Here is a 19770-nt window from a genome sequence, read left to right on the forward strand (position 1 = left end):
GGGAGAAGTGACCAGGTGAGCAGACTGGGCTGCCAACCTTTGGGGCAGCTCCAAGAAAATAAGCCTTAAAATAGTAAAAGGTTCAGGTGAACAGACAGCACTTGACTCAACTGAAATGTGCAATTCAGTGAATTCAGGTCTAAAAACCTTTCCACAGATTATAGGAAATGCCCAAAGTCACTAGTTAATTATGCAAGAAGGCAAGGTGGGCAGGAAGGAGGTGGAGCAGCAGAGGAGCCTTTGGGGACCCTGTTGAGGTACTGGCAGGACACAGTGACAACAGAAAAGATATACTAGTTAATCAAAGGAAATTAGTTGGCTTCTAGCCAAAGGTCTCTAGAGACTGTGCTACACTGTAGACACTTATCTGCAATAAAATTCCAAGTAAAAAGTAGCTTACAATGTGGGCTAAGTATCACCCAGCTTTACTGAGTTACAATCAATCAGAAGTTCTGAGCACAGAAAGACAAATCCAAGCAGATATTCACCAAATGGAGGCGTCAAACAGCATTTCCCTTCTGAAAAACTGTTTTTTAATCTAGTAGTGCATCAAAATGGGCGCTTTTTTTTTAAAAAAATAGAAACATCCTTTGAAGTCTCCTGACTTAAAGGAAAAGAAATCAGGTGCGGCAGCACCCCAATGTTGCTCATTACCCACCCTGGCAAGTTCCAACACCTGCGCGTCAAGGTGGCATGCTACATCCACCCCCCTCTTCCTCCTGGCCTTAAAATGCAACTGCATCCTCCTGGGGGCCCTGCGAAAACGGTCCCCACGGGCTAAGTGCTGAGCACCAATGCCCCGCTGCTTGGAGAGCCTGCAGCGCCAGATTTGCAATGACGCCACATGGAGACAAACGGGCAAAACATGAAAAAGAAATAGGGAAGAGAAAACAACAAACATAAATGTACTCCCCCTTTTAGTGGTCCAAGAGGGAAAAAAAAAAAACCCACAAAAACCCCAAGCTATAGATAGTGAATGGTCGCTTATCAGGACACGCTGGGGACACCCCGAATCTATACGTAGGCTGAAAAAAAAAAAATTAGAAGTACTTTGGAAATCAACTTGGACACATTCTAATACAGAATTTCCCCATCATCATCATCATCACTACCAACACCGATAAATAAAAAAACCAGCACTTGAACTCAGAAACTACATTTACATTTGACTTACAGACCTGAGGTTTACATAATCACAAATTACATAATACTCCTGCTGTGCACTAAACGCCCTTCTATAGGTGAATCTCCAAACCCTCTGGTCTTCTAACATTTTCCAGAGAGAGCTGGAAAACTCTGCTGAATAATTGGAGGGGAGAAGGGAATGGAGTGCTGGAAAAGTCATCCTTGACAAGCTGCAAACCCAACCAAATGTTCCAGGATAAAAAGGAACTGGGAGCAGGTGACTGCCTGCCTTCTGCCCCCATCCCTTGGCGCTGGGGCGTCTCAGGCCGAGGCCGAGCGAGCCGGGCGCGGGGCGCTGCAGGGGCTTACCTGCTCCCCGAAGTCTATGGCTATGTTGGTGATGCCCAGTGGCACCAGGAACCGGATCAGGGGCCAGTAGTGCGTGAGCGCCGGGAATTTCACCATAGTCCCCGTCGTGGGCTGACCCCACACACATCTGCCGCTGCGAGGGGACTCTGCCGGGAGGCGCGGGGCGAGCGGACCGAGCGGGGGCGCGGGCGGACGGAGGCCGGCTCCGGCGGGGCCTCGTCGCGGGGGCGGCGGCGCCCTCTCCAAGCGCGGCGGCTCTAGCAGGAGATCCGCAAGCTCAAGTCCATCCCTGCTGCCCTCCCACACAACAAAGATCTGCCGGGAAAAAAAAGAGGAGGGACGGCGGCGGCGGCGGCAGCAGCAGCAGCAGCAGAAGGTTCTGCTGACAGCGGCTCCATTATAAGCGCTCCGAGCCCGGAAATAAATAAATAACCACGCGCACGAGGCGCCGCTGCCGCCGCCGCCGCCGCCTTGCGGAGGAAATCGGGGCGGGCGCGGAGGCGCGGACCCCGCCGGCAGCCCGGGGGCGGGCGGGTGGCGGGGTGGGGAGGGGGCCGGGCCCGGAGGGGGGCGGCTCCCTCCTCCCGCCGCCGCTGCCAGCGCTCGCCGCGGCCGCGGGGGGCGCTGCGCACACACAGTCCGCGGCGTCCGGGGGCGCGCGGGGTGGGACTTGCCCGGTCCCCGGCCAGCCCCTTGGCGACGGCGCGCGGCCCGGAGCCCGAGGGCGCGGCGCAGGGACCTCGAGCCGCGGGGGCGCTGGGCGAGCTGGAGGCTCCGGGGGAGGCCGAGCTCTGCGGCTGTGCCCGGGGCTGCAGTCCCCGCGCTGTCCCGGGAGGGGCCGGGGCAGGCGACGTAAGGGCGGACGCGCGAGGAGCGATCGGGACGCGCTGGGGCTGGGAGGGAGCGGGTTTGGGAAGCCGGCGCGGACCTGCTTCCCTCGGTGGCCGCCTCAAGGCGGGCGGGAACGTGCGGAGGAGGCCGCTCGCGGCCGGGGCCGGGATCTGCTACGGGCCCACCCGGGGAGCTAGGGACCCGGGAAAAATGGAGGTGCCGCCTTGGGCGGCCGCCAGAGACCGAGAAAAGGTCGCGGCGAACCGAGCATCTATCTCAGGGTGTCCAGGGGCGACGGTGAACCGCGGGCCCGGGGGAAAATGCGCAGAGGGCCGCAGGGGCCGGTCCCTGCAGGCGCCCAGGCTGGGCCGGCCGCCCTTAGGGGAGCTCAGACCTGCCTCCAGCACGGTTTGCAAACAGTGAGCCGAGATTCTCTTCAATGCAGCCCTGTTGTAAGAAAACAAAACAAAACAAAACAAAAACAGCTTGAAAAGTATGTTTCTTTGAAATAAACAAAAGAAAGAAAAATCTGTTTTATAATACTGTGCCCCAGTGATTGCAGGTTAAATAAAAGCTGTGCTGAGTGTTTCACCTAAAACTTCAGAACAGTGTGACAGCAAAGCCAGCATCCACCTCTGCACCCCACGCACTGTGACCCGAGAGTTGAGGCCCTGGCGAACGCAAAGCACCTCCGAAGGCCCGGGGTACGTGGATAGTCTCCGCACCTTCCTGCTCAATTTTGCCCTGAACCAAAAACCTCTCTAAAAAAATAGAATCTATTAAAAGGAGAGGGGGAAAGGGCCTCGTGCATGGCCGGCGTCATGCCTGTATGACGTGCGCAGTCGTCACCAAGGTCCCCGCAATTAGAAGGACCTGTGTTTGTTTTAGTACTCTGCTGTTGCCCTCCAAAAATTCGTCAATTTTGAAGAAGGGGAGGGGCAAATTGCTTCTATTGTTTTGCACTCCCCACCCCCACCACAAGCATCTTTTACAGTTTAATTAACATAATGAATTAAAGTAATTTATTTAAAGTAATCTTGCACCTAGGAATGAGCTTGTAACCTCACATTTCAGTTTTGTAAAGCTTGTGTTAATAGTGAGCTTGAGACCTCAATATCCTGATTTCAGGTATTTCACAATTATTTGAAAGTATTAAATGTTTCCCATATTTTATGCCCTTTAAGAGACCTTTCTAAATTCCATACAGTGTGAACAAGGCCTTGAGAAATAGGAAGCTAATTAGCCTTGTAGCTCTGAGGCAATCTCAAATTACATCCCCTATAATTAAAATGAAATTTTAATATTCATTGTGTGAAATGTGTCAAATACTATTATTTAAAACACTTCTCAGCAAAACAGGAAATCGTTGTGTACAGGACTCTCCTCCATAGCAAATCCTGAAAGGTATATTTTAATATAGTTCAATCTTATTTTCAATGTACTCAGAGAGCTTGTTATGTAAAGGAATTCTCTTCCAAGGAGTTCTTTTCTTACCACCTTATAGTTGATCCATTCCGTTAGTCTAGGTTTCTGTGGGCTCATTTTACTTAAAGCAATCTAATTATACTGACCTTTGTCTAAAATGTGGTTTGATATGTTTCTGGATCAATCTCATCAAGTCAAGTTTACTTTGGTTGTTCCCGGGACAAGGAATGGACTCATTGCTGCTGCTGATTGATGCAAACACACACCTTTGGTCTTAAGGAGGAATGGGAAAAAAGTTCTAGTAAATCAATGAAAGATCATCGTTCTTTTTGAGTATTCTAAAAGTGTATTTTTTTAATGAGTGATTTAAGAGCATCATCTTTGATGATAGCAAAAGAGCACTTTTTAGATGTCAACGGCCTCTGAATTTCAATCACACTGGCAATGTGGAAGTAAATGGGACACTTAATTATGTTTTCTCTCAAAGAGTCAAAATCAGATAACGGATTTCAAAGGGAATTTTTGGCCTTTCTCTCTCTTCCTCTTTTTAACTTAATAGTTGTTTGAGAAGAGAACTCCAGAATATGAGTGATGACAGACAATGAATAGGAAGGTGTTTATCTCACCCAGAACCCCAAGAAGAGGTCCCACGTCACTTAAATGATATCCAGAGAGTGTTATCTTGCAGAGGGTACAGCTTTATCTTCAATTTACAAAGTCTCTAGATTAGAATTGATTACTTTGGGCCAAAGGACATTACAAGATTCACAGACCCTCTAACAAGTATGTACCAAAATATATACATACAGGAAAAAATACTGGAAGAAAATACGCCCAAGTATTAACAGTGTTTAGTTATAGATGCATAGTACTATTACTTTCCTTTTATATTCTTCTGTATTTAACACATTGGGCACATATACGTTTATAAAAAGACAAATAGTCTTAAAAATTATTTATGAAATTTCATCAGAAGTGCAAGGTAGCATTGATTTCAGAGCACAGAAAGTTATTCTTCCCAAAACAATTTCATAAACGACCAGTAATATGCTACTATTTTGATGCCTTAAATTATTAAGTGCAATTTTTGAAGAAGCTAATGCAAAAAGAGAAATTAAAGTTACATAACATGTCTGATTTACTTTTTTTCTGGAATTGAGCTTAAATGAATATGTTCAAGTTATCCTCAAGGAGCATCGGCTGCAAGGGACAGAATAAAAGGTCAAGTTTAAGATCATCCGGTTCTAAAAGTCGATAACTCAGATTTCCTTGACTTGATGAGCCCAATGGCAGCTGATCAGAATTGCAGCAATGGACTGGGTCTGGAAGGTTTGTGTAAGATTGACTCGATAGTCATTTACACTGGTCACACACAATTATCCTGTGTCGTATATTTAGTATAACCAACTTAACAGATAGTTTTGATAAAAGATTTAGTCCTGGATATTAGTATCTTGTTTTGAAATGAGTAGTAAGGCCCCCAAAATAGATATAAATTCAAGCCTTACAGTTCTATATCTGGGCCTAGTGCAATTTTACTAGATGGCTTAACTGGGGATGTGGTGAGGGCTAGCTTCTGATTGACTAGGCTTAGTCGGCAACATTTTTAATAAAATAAGACTGAATTAATAAACGATTTAATTTTGTTCATATAAATATTGTTCTGTTTGATGAAGACATGATTTCTGCCCAGATCCAAGCTTCCAGAGAGCAGAAAGAGGGGTTGTTTCCTTGGCCCCAATAGCAAGTTTTACTTTTGCCATCTCTGTGTCATTCTAGCCCAAAGCACAGCTGTAGTTTTCCAGGGCTGATTGTCAAAGCCACTTGTCCTCTCAGCACATCCCTACAGTTGGAGATGAGTGGCATGGGTAAATTATCCTGAAATTGAACATTTGCTATAGATGAGCTAGAACTGGCTAAGTTAAATTCTGCCAAGACTCATAGTTCTCACTTCTAATGATTGCTTCAATATACATTTTTAAACGTGCCACACAGGTGCTCTCGAAATGTTGAGTTGTGGAAAGGAATGGGGAAGACTTTTACTTGCTGATATGGAGATATCTGCAGAATATTTTGGTAACTGAAAAAAGCAAGGCGCCAAACCATAAAGTAGTATGCTATATTGGGGGTAAAAGAAAAAAATGTGTGTGTTTCCTTATATTTGCGAAAAGACACGCTGGAAGTATAAACCAAAAATCATTTAAATGTTTATGTATGGGGGAAGAAAAAGAAGAAGGTGGAATGGGGATGGAAGAAGAACAACTTTGAATGGACTTTGTTACCTAATTCTGGCTTTGGAAATATTGATGTTTTACATGTTGAAAACATAAAATGAAAAAAAAAACCACTTATGGACAGCAGACATACAAATGGCTTGCTTTTTTTTTTTTTTTTTTCTTGTTTATTACACTTTAATTCTGGGAAAAGGACTTGAGGCAGCTTTCATCAGAGCACACATATATGCCTTAACTACTTTTATAAATTTTGATTTCTCTATAATTGCTAAAAAATAAAACAATTGGGGAGCCTCTTGGTCAGGTCAATTATGTAACCTGATTGTGCATTGGCAATTATTAAGTCACTCCTACATTTAAAAAGTGGCCTAAGAAACAAAAGTAAGTTTTTGGGTGGATTTCGTTCGTGTCATGCAAAAACACCACCCCACCTGACTTTCAGGATTCTGGAAGCAATGTACTTTGTATACATGAACATTTGGTGATTTGTAGACTTACTTTTGGTTCATGGTGAAACACATAAGGTAAGTGTATATGTAATTTATCCTGACTCTGCAAACCTTAGGTCTGGCAATTCTTAATGAATAGGATGGGATGGACACTGTAACTGAAATTAAAATGTAGCTACTTTTCGTTCTCCCTTTGCCTTCAACTCTGCTTTTGCTTGTTTCATTTAAATGACCAAAATATTGTAAAATGCTTGTAGTTAAAAATATTTCGTAAAGCTTAAATTTTTATTCTTGCTACCTAGACAAGGTCTACTTACTTTTTAAAACTCTTTCAAAATATCGTGTGTTTCTTAAAGATTTCCTGTGTAATTCTAGCTTCCTTTGATAATTTCTCTTTCGTTTTATATTTTGGCAATCAGAATGAGAGCTGCATTAGTCTCCATTTCTAGTATACAAGTCTATCTGCCACAAAATATTACATTTCCTGAGGTTGGGAACTATTTTAAATGCTATTCCATTTCCTTTCACTCCCCATACCCCTACTTCTCACTTCCACTCTTAGGACAATAATAAGCACTAAATAATATATTTTGAATTGAGTTTTCCATAAGGTTTTTTTTAATGTTTAATCTCCAAGTTAATAAGTGTATTGTCCTTTCCATTATACAGTTAATACCGACTTGACATCCTTAGCATTATGGTGACGTATAGAAATTAGATACCTAGCTTCTCAGACTTTACTATCCCAGAGAAAAGGTAGACCAAGAAAGGTTCTTTTAATTGTTACTGTATTTTAAACAAACCTATTTCTCCTTTTCAATGTTACTCGTTAGACTAGAATACGTATTAATTCATCAGAGAAATAGGTGGTAGTGTCACCGTAACATTAAGTATATAACTTATCCCTAAATTCCTGTATCCCCACCAGAGCATTTTTATATTTGAAAATGTTTCTGATTTCAAAATGGTATCCTGCAACTTAATTTTGCTTGTGACTCAGTGGATTGATTGGTTGGACAAAGTGTTAATTAAACCAGTCATTTTAATCTCTCTCTCTCTCTCTCTCTCTCTGTCTCTCTCTCTCTCTCTATATATATATATATAGAGAGACAGAGAGAGAGAGAGAGATTAAAATATATAGATAGAAAGATCTATCTATCTATCTATCTATCTATCTATCTATCTATCTATCTATCTATCTATCTATAGAGAGACTCGATATATATATAACGGATTGTTTTAATCTGTTCAACAACCTCTTTTGAGTGCCTATTGTGTGGCAGGCATGGTGCAAGGTGCTGAGTATACAGTATGGAACAAAACAAACATAATTCGCCTAAAATGGGGAATAAAAGATGTGTTCTCTCAGCACTCCTATTCAACACCATACTGGAGGTCTTAGCCAATGCAATCAGGCAAGTAAAAGAAATAAAGGCCTACACATTGGAAAGAAAAAAATAATTTGTTATTCACAGAAGATGAGATAATTTTAATAGAAAACCCTAGAGAATCTATCAGAAAGCTACAAACTAATATGTGAGCTTAGCAAGGTCACAGGTTAGATACAAAGTCAATACACAATAATCAATTGTGTTTATATATACTAGCAGTGAAAAATTGGAAATTGAAATGAAAAAAACTATCCTTTACAGTAGTATTAAAATTCATGAAATACTTAGGAATAGATCTAACAAAATGTGTACAAGTTTGTATGTTGAAAACTACAGAGTAAGAATTCAAAGAAGAGCTAAATAAAAAGGTCTTGAGTTAATGGATCAGAAGCCTCACCATTACTAAGATATCAATTCTCCCCAAAGTGGTCTACAGATTAAACAGAATCCCAATCAAAATCCTTTGGAAAAAGAAAAGGCACAGGACTGAGGATAGCTGAAACAATTATGAAAAAGAAGAATAAAACTGGAGGACACAGACTACCTGATTTCAGGACTTACTATAAAGCTACCAGAATCACCACAGTGTCGTTCTGGAGAAATAGTCATGCAAATCAGCGGACTAGCATCGAGATCCAGAAATAGAACTTCACATATATGGTCAATTGATTTTCCACAAAAATGCCAAGGTAATTAAATGGAGAAAGAACAATATTCTGGCAGACAGCTTAATGGGTGTCTAACACATGGGCCACTTGCCTTTGGCAATGCAACATATATACACATCATCCCATATGGATGATTTTTCAAAGATGCCTCTGCCTAATAAGGCCCAACTATTCCAGTTACAACTGCAAATGCACACACTCCTTCCCCAACAGAAGACAACTCCCTGCAGAACTGAGGCCCATGGTTCACAGACACTGTCACCTTTTGCCGTGTTAGGCGACACTCATCCTTATGCCCTCTAAGGTGATGTTCTCAGGTTCCAGGTATAGGTATCTTTGGATACCTAGCTGTTATTTAATTTATCACAAGTAGCTTCACTAAAAAGGTAAACCGAAACAGTGAAAATAAGTAACATATTTTGTTTAACCTGATGTATCCAAAATATTACTATGACAACATATAATCAATATAAAAATATCGATGCGATATTTTACAGTCATTTTTCCTACTAAGTCTTCAAAATTGGGTGTGTATGCTCCGGCTCCCTGTTCTCGCCGTACTGAGGGGTTCTTGTGCAGCACACAGGTGTATACGTGATGGGGTCCTGCTCCGGCAGGGGGACCCCACCTTGGGTCTCGCTTTTTACAGGGGAAGGGTGGCTTTGCCCATGGGCATAAACATCCCTGGATCACTGAACTAAGGTAATAACTATCTACGGGAGGCCAGCTGTCTGGCATAGGGAGACCTTGAATGCTCTTTGTCCCGTGGGCAGTTGAATTCAAGTCAACCCCTTTCTCTGTGTGGATGGGGTATGTGGAATGAGTGGGGAAAACAAGATGGACTCAGTATAGCTACGCTGACTGAAAATGGAGTCCGCATAGTCAAACTGGCACAACTGGTTCAGATTAACTGGGCTAAAACATGAGGAACCAATTTTATTTTACTTTAACTACCCTGAGCAATTAAACTTTTGAACTTTTCAGTTGTGCATCAATGCTTGTATATATATATATCTGTGTATCTCCTATATACAACCCTCTGAAGAACTTACAAAGGAATGTGCACATATCCAGATGGACTGACATCCATTACCCAGACCCAGACCATTGATCCTCTAGAAGTTTACCATCTTAGACCAATCCAGAGGCTAAGAATGCAGGATTGATTCTTCTCAAGAATGTGCTTTTTATGATAAAAACTCTCAACTTTTCTTTCTCCCTTGGAACATCCTGGGTATTGCCCACCTGTGTTTCTGACTTGTAAATCCTGAGACCTTTGGCCTCCATTTACCCTTGGCTGACAGGTGTATAGCCAGGTAGAGCTGAGTCCTTGGAGCTGCCACCTTGTTGCCAGTAAACAGAAATGCAGAAAAGTATCCGTTCACGGGGCAGGGCTGCTTGTCTACACAGCTGGAAATGGTGGACATAGAACTTTTCTGTCTCTGATTCCAAAGCCAGTTCTCCCAGTTACTTCTCTTATGCTCTTTCTGGCTTGACCACGTCCACGCTGTGTGAAAACTGAGGTCACCGCCTGGGGTGGGCTGAGCTAGGTGTTGCTTAGGAAGGCAGCCCTAAATTGGACTGAGTTAGAGCAGCCTGCAGCCAGGGCCAGGATCTGTGGCAGGTCAGGAATTGGAACACACCAGGGTGTGACCACTGTGGCCAAGGTAAAAACTGGACCGTCAGGAGAAGCTGGAGTGGCCTCACCCAAGGCGGAGGCAGCAGCTGGAGCTGCTCACAGAGAGACTTGTTTTGGATGGAGGTAACCTCTGAGTTTATTTTTTGGTGAACTGCCTAACCCAAGAAATGTTCCAGTCATGTCTTAAAAGGCTTAGCCCCTCCAGAGAGGGTCTGGTTTTCCTGAGTCAGTGATTTTTGTCTCCTTTGGTCTAAGAACCCTGCCAGTTTGTCCCCAAAAGTATGTTTTGCCCTTAGGGTGGATGGGGGCTCAGGGTACCCTGGACCGAGACCCAGTCCTCTTAGTCTCTGAGTTAATAATTTTCCAACTCTCTCCCCATGCTGGGCCCCAGGTGGGCGTCTGACCTGAGCCTGACACTAACTAAATCCATCAGATCCAGTCGCCAGAGTGTCTGAGTGTCTGCACAGAACAGGTATCCATGACAGGCCTTATCGTGGGGTGGCTTGGCTGCCGACCAGGCCGGGGTGGCAGTGTGGGAAGCCCCATCCCAGCAGTAAGAAAAGCACCTTATCCTGGCCCCAGCAACTCCTAAGGACTCTGCTCCGTGCTTTTGAGACATGCTTACGGTGATGTGTCGCACACATGCTCACCGCTCCTCGGTGTGTCTATGCAGAACGTGTGGCCCAAAGCTCAAGCAGTGTATAGCTCTATAACAAGTTGCATTTGGTGTAGAGCTATTGGATAGCAGTTTCCAGGGCAAATTACGGGAACCCGTTTCTTCGGTTTGCTTTTCCCAGGACTTACCTAACTTTTCCCCATGATATCCCACATATTTAGATTTATATAGTCTTCAAAACAACCTAATAGTCATCAAAGGTAAGATTGAGTGTGTTTTCTGGACCCCAGATATGATCTCTGGCTACGTTTCAAGGCCAGTCTGGGAGGTATAATCTGGAGGCAGAAATATTTAAGTTTCGGCTAGTATATAAAAATGAATGAACACATAGGAATGCAGGCTGCCGATGAAAACGTCCAGGGCATTTGCTGGCTATCCTGGAAGACAATTTAGTCCGACTGTCCTCCTTGTGTGCGTATCTAGCAGAACCAAACCCCGTGACAACAGAAGAGGGTGGGTCAGTGACATTCCTCCTTGCCTTGGTGCTCTCGTTTCTTTCTTCATACTGTTTTTAGGTTCCAGTGGGGAGGTTTGGGTGTGGCCATGGGTGGTCTAAACGTTGAAGGGCCAGGAAGAAGGGCAGGGTGTGTGACGCACTTAGACAAATAATACTTAATCATTAATAATTAAAAGAGCAAGCATAGCAGCAGGTAGCATTTACCAACTGCATCCTCTGTGCCGTACTGTGCTCAATGCTTAATGTAGTATCTCATCTATTTATTCATTCATTCTTCATTCATTCAATTGTTCAACTGCTATTAGTCTGTCAAGCAACATTCTAGGTGTCAAGGACACAGCAATGAATGAAACAAAGTCCTAGCTCTCATAGAACTTACATTCTAGTAAGGAAACAGACAGACAAAAACACATCTAATGCAAAGTAGACCAGTGCAAAGTAGAAAAATAAATCTGAGCATGGGCAGAGGGGAACAGAGAGAGACTGGGAGTCGTTCTCTTGAATAGGTATCTGAGTGCTTTCCAGGCAGAGGGAGCAGCAGTGTCCAGAGCCTCGGATGGGCTTGACATGTTGAAGGAAGGAATGAGAAGGAGAGTGGTCGGGGATGAGGTCCATGGTGTGCCTGGGGGTCCGAGTGGAATGGGGAAGCCATTGGAGATTATTGCACAGGGACATGCTTTGACATAAGTTTTAAAGGAATTGCTCCGTCTGCTAAAACCTGGGTTGGGAGTAAGGGTGAGGCTAGTTAGGAGGCTACTGCATTTGTCTAGGAGGGAGATGATGATGGCTTAAAGCCATGAGCCAAAATTGGAGGAAGTGAGAAGTGGCGCATTCCGGAAATAGTCTGACGTTATGGTGGCAGATGGATCTGGATATACGGTGGGAACAAGAGAGAAGGCATATTTTGACTTTAGCCCAAACTAACGGCATCCTTTACTGACATGGGTGACACAGGAAGAAGAGCTGATACGGAGATGAAAATTAAGAGTTTGGTGTGCCAAATTTGTGACGCTTGTCACAGATCAGGTGGAGATATCAGAGAGAGGGCTGAGTGGTAAATTAGTCTGGAGCTCAGAGGGAAAGCTGGAGGTTTAGATTCAGGTGTCATCAGCCAGAAGGAGCTACGTGAGGTCATGGGTCTGGATGAGGCCATCAAGGGAGTAAGAAGATAAGAGGTCCAAGGTACTCCAACGTTCATGTGTAGGAAAGGGGAAGATGCTCAGGGGAGCTCAGAGAAGTGGGTGGAAAACCAGGAGAGAGTGCTTATTTTGACATTAAATCAAGAAGGTGACCAACTATGTCAAGTAAGATGAAGACAGAAGTGCCCACAGGGTTTAACATGTATTTCCTTCATCTCAAAACCTTAGGTGAGGGGAACTGCTATTATCCACACGTTTCAAATGAGGAAGCCAAGATTCAGAGAGGCTCAATCGCTTGGCTGAGCTCACAATAGTCAGTGATAGAGTTGGGGGTCCCACCCAGGCTATGCCCAGAGTGTCCCAGCCCCCTGCCTGGAGCTACCCTGGGGACACACTTTTCCCCTTCCTATTTCCGGTTTGTGAGTTCTGGGCTAGGTGAGGTAACAGCAACAATGCTGCATGGAAGAAGCCTATCTCAGTCACTTGGAGGGTGAAAAATTACTGCAAAATCTTCTGAGAGAATGATTCAGAATGAGAACAGAAGGAGGATAATATAGTACATTTAAGAGAATCCTGCCTTACGACTTGTCTTTGGTTTCAGCTCATGACTGCTTTAAAATGTTCTTATTAGCATGAGAGAAAGGGGGGTGGGCAAAGAGAAAAGGCTCAAAATAAAAAGTGTTTATACCAAAAAAATGTGGTGGAGGATTTGCAGGCTTTCTGAGATTGCAGGCTATAAAACAGATTTATGGGTGAGATCTAAGCTCTTTGGATTTGTTCTTTTTCTTTTCCTCTCTTTCATGCTTAATGCCCGTTAAAGAAAAGCTAATTAGGACACTAAGAATAACATAAGTAACTCTCATCCCTAAAGAATGTTATCTTTTGACTGCAAAATATTTTGAACAAAAAGGCATTTTTTGTTTTTTGAGAAAAAAACAACTAGATAATACACTGCCCTGCTTTTTCATATATTATTTTCTGATGGTATATTTTAAAAAATTAGTACTACTTTGAGCATAGATTTTATTTATTTTTTTATGTTTTTAGTTTTTTATTGGGGAAGGGGAACAGGACTTTATTGGGGAACAGTGTGTACTTCTAGGACTTTTTTCCAAGTCAAGTTGTTGTCCTTTCAGTCTTGGTTGTGGAGGGCGCAGCTCAGCTCCAGGTCCAGTTGCCGTTGCTAGTAGCAGGGTCGCAGCCCACCATCCCTTGCGGGAGTCGAACCGGCAACCTTGTGGTTGAGAGCCCACTGGCCCATGTGGGAATCGAACCTTCAGCCTTTGGATTTGGGAGCACAGAGCTTCAACTGCCTGAGCCACCGGGCCGGCCCCTGAGCATAGATTTTTAAATCTATGTTCCTAATCGAAAACTGAGTGGCTCTAGAGTAAATAAATTTTACAGGCTCTAGGAGCCAAAACACTTTTTAGATGATAATTATAAAATGAAAGACTCTTAATTTCAGCATGAATGAGATTCCTAGGGCTGTCATAACAAATTGCCACAAAATCGGTGGCTTAAAACAAACAGGAATTTATGCTGTCACAGTTCTAGAGGCCTGAAGTTCAAAATCAAGGTGTTGGCAGAGCTATGCTCCCTCTGAAGGCACTAGGGGAGCATCCTTCCTTGCCTCTTCCAGCTTCTGGTGGCCTCAGGCATTTCCTGGTGAGTGGCAGCAAAAATCTGATTTCTACCTTTGTCTTTACATGGCTTCTACTACAGACTCTGCCTTTCTCTGATAAGAACTCTCTGTGGTTGGATTTAAGGTCGATGCTAAATCATGGTGGTTGGTCATGCCCCAGGCATGTAACTTTTTTAGTAAAAGGTTTATCTTTGCCTTAAGCAAGCCCTGTCCATTGCTTCTGTGCATTTAGGTTATCACATCTTTGAAATACCTCTTTTTCAGATCCCTCGGAAGTATAACCACCCTCAAGAGAGTGCATGATCTTATTAACCATCCTGTAATCTGACCCCTGCCTTTTTCATGCAATCTTCCTTATGTTACCACCTGAATTCCAAAGGCATAAAAGAAGTTGCAAAACGGTCACTCTCTGGAGCATTTGAGATCTTGCTTCCTGGCATTGCCATCAGTTTGGCTCCAATGAACTTATAAACATTCTCTACAGACCTTACTGTAACCCTGCAAAAACTTCACTTCCTTAAAATGACTTTTCCTCTTCTCTTCCTCCTTGATTCAAACTGGCCTTGTCTAGTCTAATAGCACCGTGACTCACTTGTTCTTTTCTTTCCTTATCCTTCCACCTTTGCACACACTGCACGACCACTCCCTTAATCATTAAACCTTTAGGACATCGATTCTGGTCAGCATCAAACAGGCAGGAACAAAGCCGCAGGTCTCTTGACTACAGAAACAGTTTCGGTCAAACTAAAGATAACATCTTGACCTCAGTTGTGCTTCAGCTTCATACTCATGAATGACCCTGGTCGCCACATCCCCTGAAACCAGACAGAACAACACCATGCCATGAGTGACATAGGACCTAATGCAATGAGCCACTGCCCCCACCTGAGCGCCGACCAAGCAGTAGAACCCAGGACCCCAACTACTATAGCTACCGTGACTGACGATCTTTTCCCTATATAACCTATCCCCTAGAGGCCATCAGAGAGCCAGCTCTTTGAGCATTAGCTCACCTGTGTCTCTGGGCTGGGTGCCATTTCCTTAAATAAACCCTTGCTTTCTTTGCTGCAACCCCTGTTCGTGTGTCTCGTTGGCTTTCATGCGCACAGGCAAATGAACCCCTTTAGTTTGGTAACATTACCTCCACAAAACAAAGACTCTTTGGGAATCTTTATTTAATCCTCCTAACAACTCAGTGAAGTTTGGCTCTGTCACCATTTTGTAGATCCAGCAACAGAAGCTTAGAAAGGTTAAGTGAGTACCTAAAGTTACCCATTTGTCAAGTTGGTGCAGCTGAGTCTTGGATAAGTTGTGTGTGGTTCTTCAGCCCAAGTTCTTCGTAATCACTTTGGAATGACTGAATGAATAAATGCACCCACAGGGACCTTTCTGTTTACCATGACCTGCAAAGTGTGGGTGTCTAATCATAGCTTTGGCCTGAAAAGGTGCAGAGCTTGCCACCGAAAAATATGCCTCTTCGGGAATATTGATTATTTTAGGCTGGTTAATTTTAGGAAATAGCAGACATGGGAGAAGCTCTGAAAACCAAGTAGAAGTTATCCTTTGTAAAAGGAAACTTACATTTGTGAAGGCAATCTCCATTTGTGAGGGTATTTTCCTTCTCTGCACTGGGAAGAGAAGGCTATCTAAATCCCAAGAAACTGTGATCAGTGGACAAAGGAGGACCGAAATCTTATACCAGTCTCACCCTTGTTTACTGCTTTTCCTGGTCACCTCCCATGACTGACTCTCCACCCCCATCATCTTCTTTGTCTTTAGCTGAAGATGGTATTTAAGGTGATGGTTTTCTCCATTTTGGGAGTTAATCAGTTTTCCTGGATTTCTGCCACGTATATAAAAGGTATACCTGTTATTAAACTTTTATTTGTTTTTCTTCTGCTAATCTGTCTCATGTTGATTTCGTTATTGAACCAGCCAGAAGAACCCAGAAGGGTAGAGGAAAAGTTTTCTTCTCTGACAGGTTGAACATGCTGACATCTTGAGCAATGGTTCCCAAGCGCTCGTGCACGGGCCAGCGTCAGCTCAGAACCCGAGATTTACCAGTTTTTGGTATAAAGAAAATATGAACATACCACATGCATATAACATAAATTATTCAATGAAAAAAACCTTCATGAAGACATCATGACCATTCTTTTCTGATGTTTGTGAAAAAATGGCAATAATAATTGGTAGTTATTTTTTTTAACCTTCTTACTTGACAAAATAGACTGGCAATACTAAGTTGGACTCCTAGGTTTGTTTGTTTGTTTGTTTGTTTGTTTGGACTTTTATGAGAACCCAATGCCTGGGAATGACTGTTCTAGAGACAGTTAAGAAGCAATCAACAGCAGAACCCCCTAATGAAGGGCAAATAGGCAGGTGCCTTTATTGGATGATTTTGAGATTGCAATAAAAGTTCCTGCTTGTACATATCCTGTTTCCCACCATGCCCAATTGACTGTGAGCCACCCTTGATAAGACCCCAAGTCCATGAAAGGAACAATCTAAAATTGAGCCCCCAAAAATCTCAACTTGAAACTTCAAAAAAAAAAAAAAAGGGAAAGTCAGATTTTGCCTGTTATTCTACCTCAAAGCAAAAACCCAAATCAAAATACACACAGCAAACAAAACTCCCATGATGTCATCAAACATGGGCCAATTTCCACATGGAAGTATCAGATGAGCTGACGAAATTCTTATACATTCTCTGATTCAGGAAGAATAAAGTCATGTGGAATATCTTCCTCACTGTGTTCATATCATTCCTGGTGATTAGAATGATTGACAAGATAAGTATAGGTAATTACAATCCCGTCCTTACCCACATTTCACAATAGTCAGCCCTACCTAACAGAATTGATCTGGCACCCACAACTACAAAAAGAATGACCCTGTGTGAAGCAGTAGGTCACAGAATATGAGACCCAGTTAGGCACGTACCATGGCTCCAGAAAGAGCTGGTGAGAGGTGGACCTCATCTTTATTGTCTCCTCAGTGAGTCATAAATCACTGTACTCAATAAACTCCTGATATACTCTCCAGGACAGCAGAATTCACCATCCTGATAGTAAAACTACCACACATCGCTAAGTAGCTCCCAAGTTAAAAAGCCACCTTAATGAGGTAACAAGTATTAGAGCAACATCAAAAAGATTGTGTGATTAGAGCAACTAGAACTATCTTGCCATGTAATGGGTTTATTATGTCTGTTGTATAATTGCTTTGTTCAGAACCAGATAATATTGAAACTAGCAATGGCCAAGAATCAAATCCGGCGGTATTTCACATCTGTAACATTTTCAATAATTATAAGAAGACAAGGACTTCTGGCCGGTGAAGAAGAGAATGGTCTCTTCACTGGCAGAGATCTCACCCCAACATTGAACCTATATTTGTATTATACCTTTATTGATTTGTGGGTGAGGGTGAGGTCGAAGTATTTGTAGGTTTGAAACATGGTGGATCTCCTCTGAAAACACCAAGCAAATACCCTCAGTGTCTGTCTCCCAGGAAAGTGCTGGAATTTGACAGTGTGGTGACAGTAAGTTAGAGCCTCTGTTCTCAGGGTGCTTACATCTGGACAGGATATAGGATACAAGATACGCGTGTGCATAACTCGAACGAAAAGCAGAGAGCGCTGAAGTGCTGAAGAGGGATACAGGGGCGGTGAGAAGGGAGGGAGGTCTTCTGGCTGGGGCATGGAGGGCAGCTTCATAGAAAGGTGGCATTTGTCTTGAGCCTTCAGGAGGGGGGTCTAGAAGAGGATCTAAAAACCTTCACTATTTTAGTAATTAAGATTAGGGCACATCAAGATGTAGGGAAAGGCATTCCTGGAAGATGAAATAGCATTGGTTTGCGATCACAGGGCTTTTTCCATGGAGGTACCTGGGGCAGGTGGGACATAGGGTTCTTTGTGATGAGCGGTGGAGAGAGGCTGGGCGAGAAGATGGGCCTCGATTGTGACAGCTTTGAAACCCAGACCGAAGAGGCTGACTTTTATTCTGTGTGTGATTATTGCAGACAACACTGCTGTTTGCCAACTCAGCAGATATTACTTACTACCTCTTTTCTTTGCTAACAGAGCCACAATGACCATAAACTTTGCATTTTAAAGACCATACGCATTTTAAAAATAGTTTTGTAGGTGTTTGGCCAGAGGAATGAGGTTTGAGCTGATTAGTCCTTTCTATGGATTTCCCTGGAGAGATGGTAGAGGGGTGGGGAGGAAAGAGAGAGACTTGAGAAAGCCAACAAAACAATTTGAAGGCTGTGAAGCATAGCGGCAATAGGGCACACCTGAGCACTCTAGAATAAAAAAATGTACAAAAGTCACTTCACAAAATACTGAAAAGGCACACTGGAAAGTAATATAATAGTGTATATCAACTGTAATTAAAAAATTATTTTAAAAATACTGGGAAGACAATAACTTCCTAACTGCTCTGGAATAAAAACACATTTATCTTGATTTGATTAATTATAGTGGACAGGCTAATTCCACCACAGAACTATAAGAGCTGTACCAACCAGTCAGTGGCCAGCCAGACGGCTCTCCCCACATGCTTTGACCTATGCTGCTGGTACGTATTGCCACCCCCACTTACCCCCCAACAGAATCAGTAATTATATTAAACATAGATGGACTATAGTGGATTGAATTGTGTCCCCCTAAAAGATATGTTCAAGTGCTACATCTGGTACCTGCAAATATGATTTTATTGGAAAACAGGGTCTTTGTAGATATAAATCAAGTTAAGATGAGGTCTAAGAGAGTAGATCCTAAAACTTCTCATTACCAGGAAAAAAGTCATTTTTTCTTTTTCTGTTTGTATTTCTATGAGACGGATGTCAGCTAAACTTATTGGGGTAAACATTTCATAATGCATGTTAAGTTAAACCATTAGGCATACCTTAAACTTATACAGTGCTGTATCTATCAATTATATCTTAATAAAACGACAGAAAGCGGTAAGGTCCCACTGAATTAGGTGAGCCTTTAGTTCAATGGCTGCTGTCGTTAGCAGAAAGGAAGATTTGGACGCAGAGACAGAGGTGACAACAGGGAAGGAAGCCATATGTGGCAGAGGCCAGCAGAGGCAGAGGACGGCGTCACTGCCACAAGAAAAGAAATACCAACAACTGCTACAACCATCAGAAGTTAGAAGAGGCAAGAAAGGATCCTCCTCTAGAGTCTTCTGCCAGGGAAGCCTGGCCCCGCCGACGCCTTGATTTTGGATCTCTACCATCCGCACCTTTGAGAGAACACATTTCTGTTGTTTAAGTCATCCAGTTTGGGGTCGTTTGTTATGGCAGCTCTAGGAAACTAACACACAGACCAATCACTGCAAGTAAAAGACAAAGTTGGCCATGCTGGATGAGAAACAACCTATATGTTTGCAAAAGACACATTTTAAATAAAAAGACGCAGGCTGAATGTGAACAACTGGAGAATAATATGCCACACACACAAACACTAGCCCACAGAAGGCTGTCGCGGTGCGGTTAGTATCCAACCAGGTAGACTCTAAGGTAAGAGGGACATCTCCTGCTGATAAAACAAAGTGTGCAATAGACGTACATACCAATCCTAAATTGTATGCACCTAGTAACACGGCTGTAAACCATATGAAGTAAATATTAGCAGAACTAAAAGGAACAATAACCATCAACATTACGGTTATAGATGTTAACAACACACATTTCTCAGTAACTGATAGAAAAA

General features: G+C 43.1%; 1 protein-coding gene across 1 annotated transcript in view; it reads right to left on the reverse strand.

Moving 5' to 3' along the window:
* ANKH (ANKH inorganic pyrophosphate transport regulator) overlaps positions 1-1979 on the reverse strand; it is a 125904-nt gene extending 123925 nt beyond the window's left edge. The window contains exon 1 of the mRNA XM_019753533.3: positions 1495-1979. Coding sequence (XP_019609092.1) covers positions 1495-1590 — 96 coding nt within the window. The 5' untranslated portion in view covers positions 1591-1979. The remainder of the gene's footprint in view (positions 1-1494) is intronic.
* Between the last annotated feature and the right edge of the window lie 17791 nt (positions 1980-19770).

This window comes from Rhinolophus sinicus, chromosome 3 (assembly GCF_057876585.1).
Source record: "Rhinolophus sinicus isolate RSI-liver-muscle chromosome 3, RSI-T2T, whole genome shotgun sequence".
Lineage (NCBI taxonomy): Eukaryota > Metazoa > Chordata > Mammalia > Chiroptera > Rhinolophidae > Rhinolophus > Rhinolophus sinicus.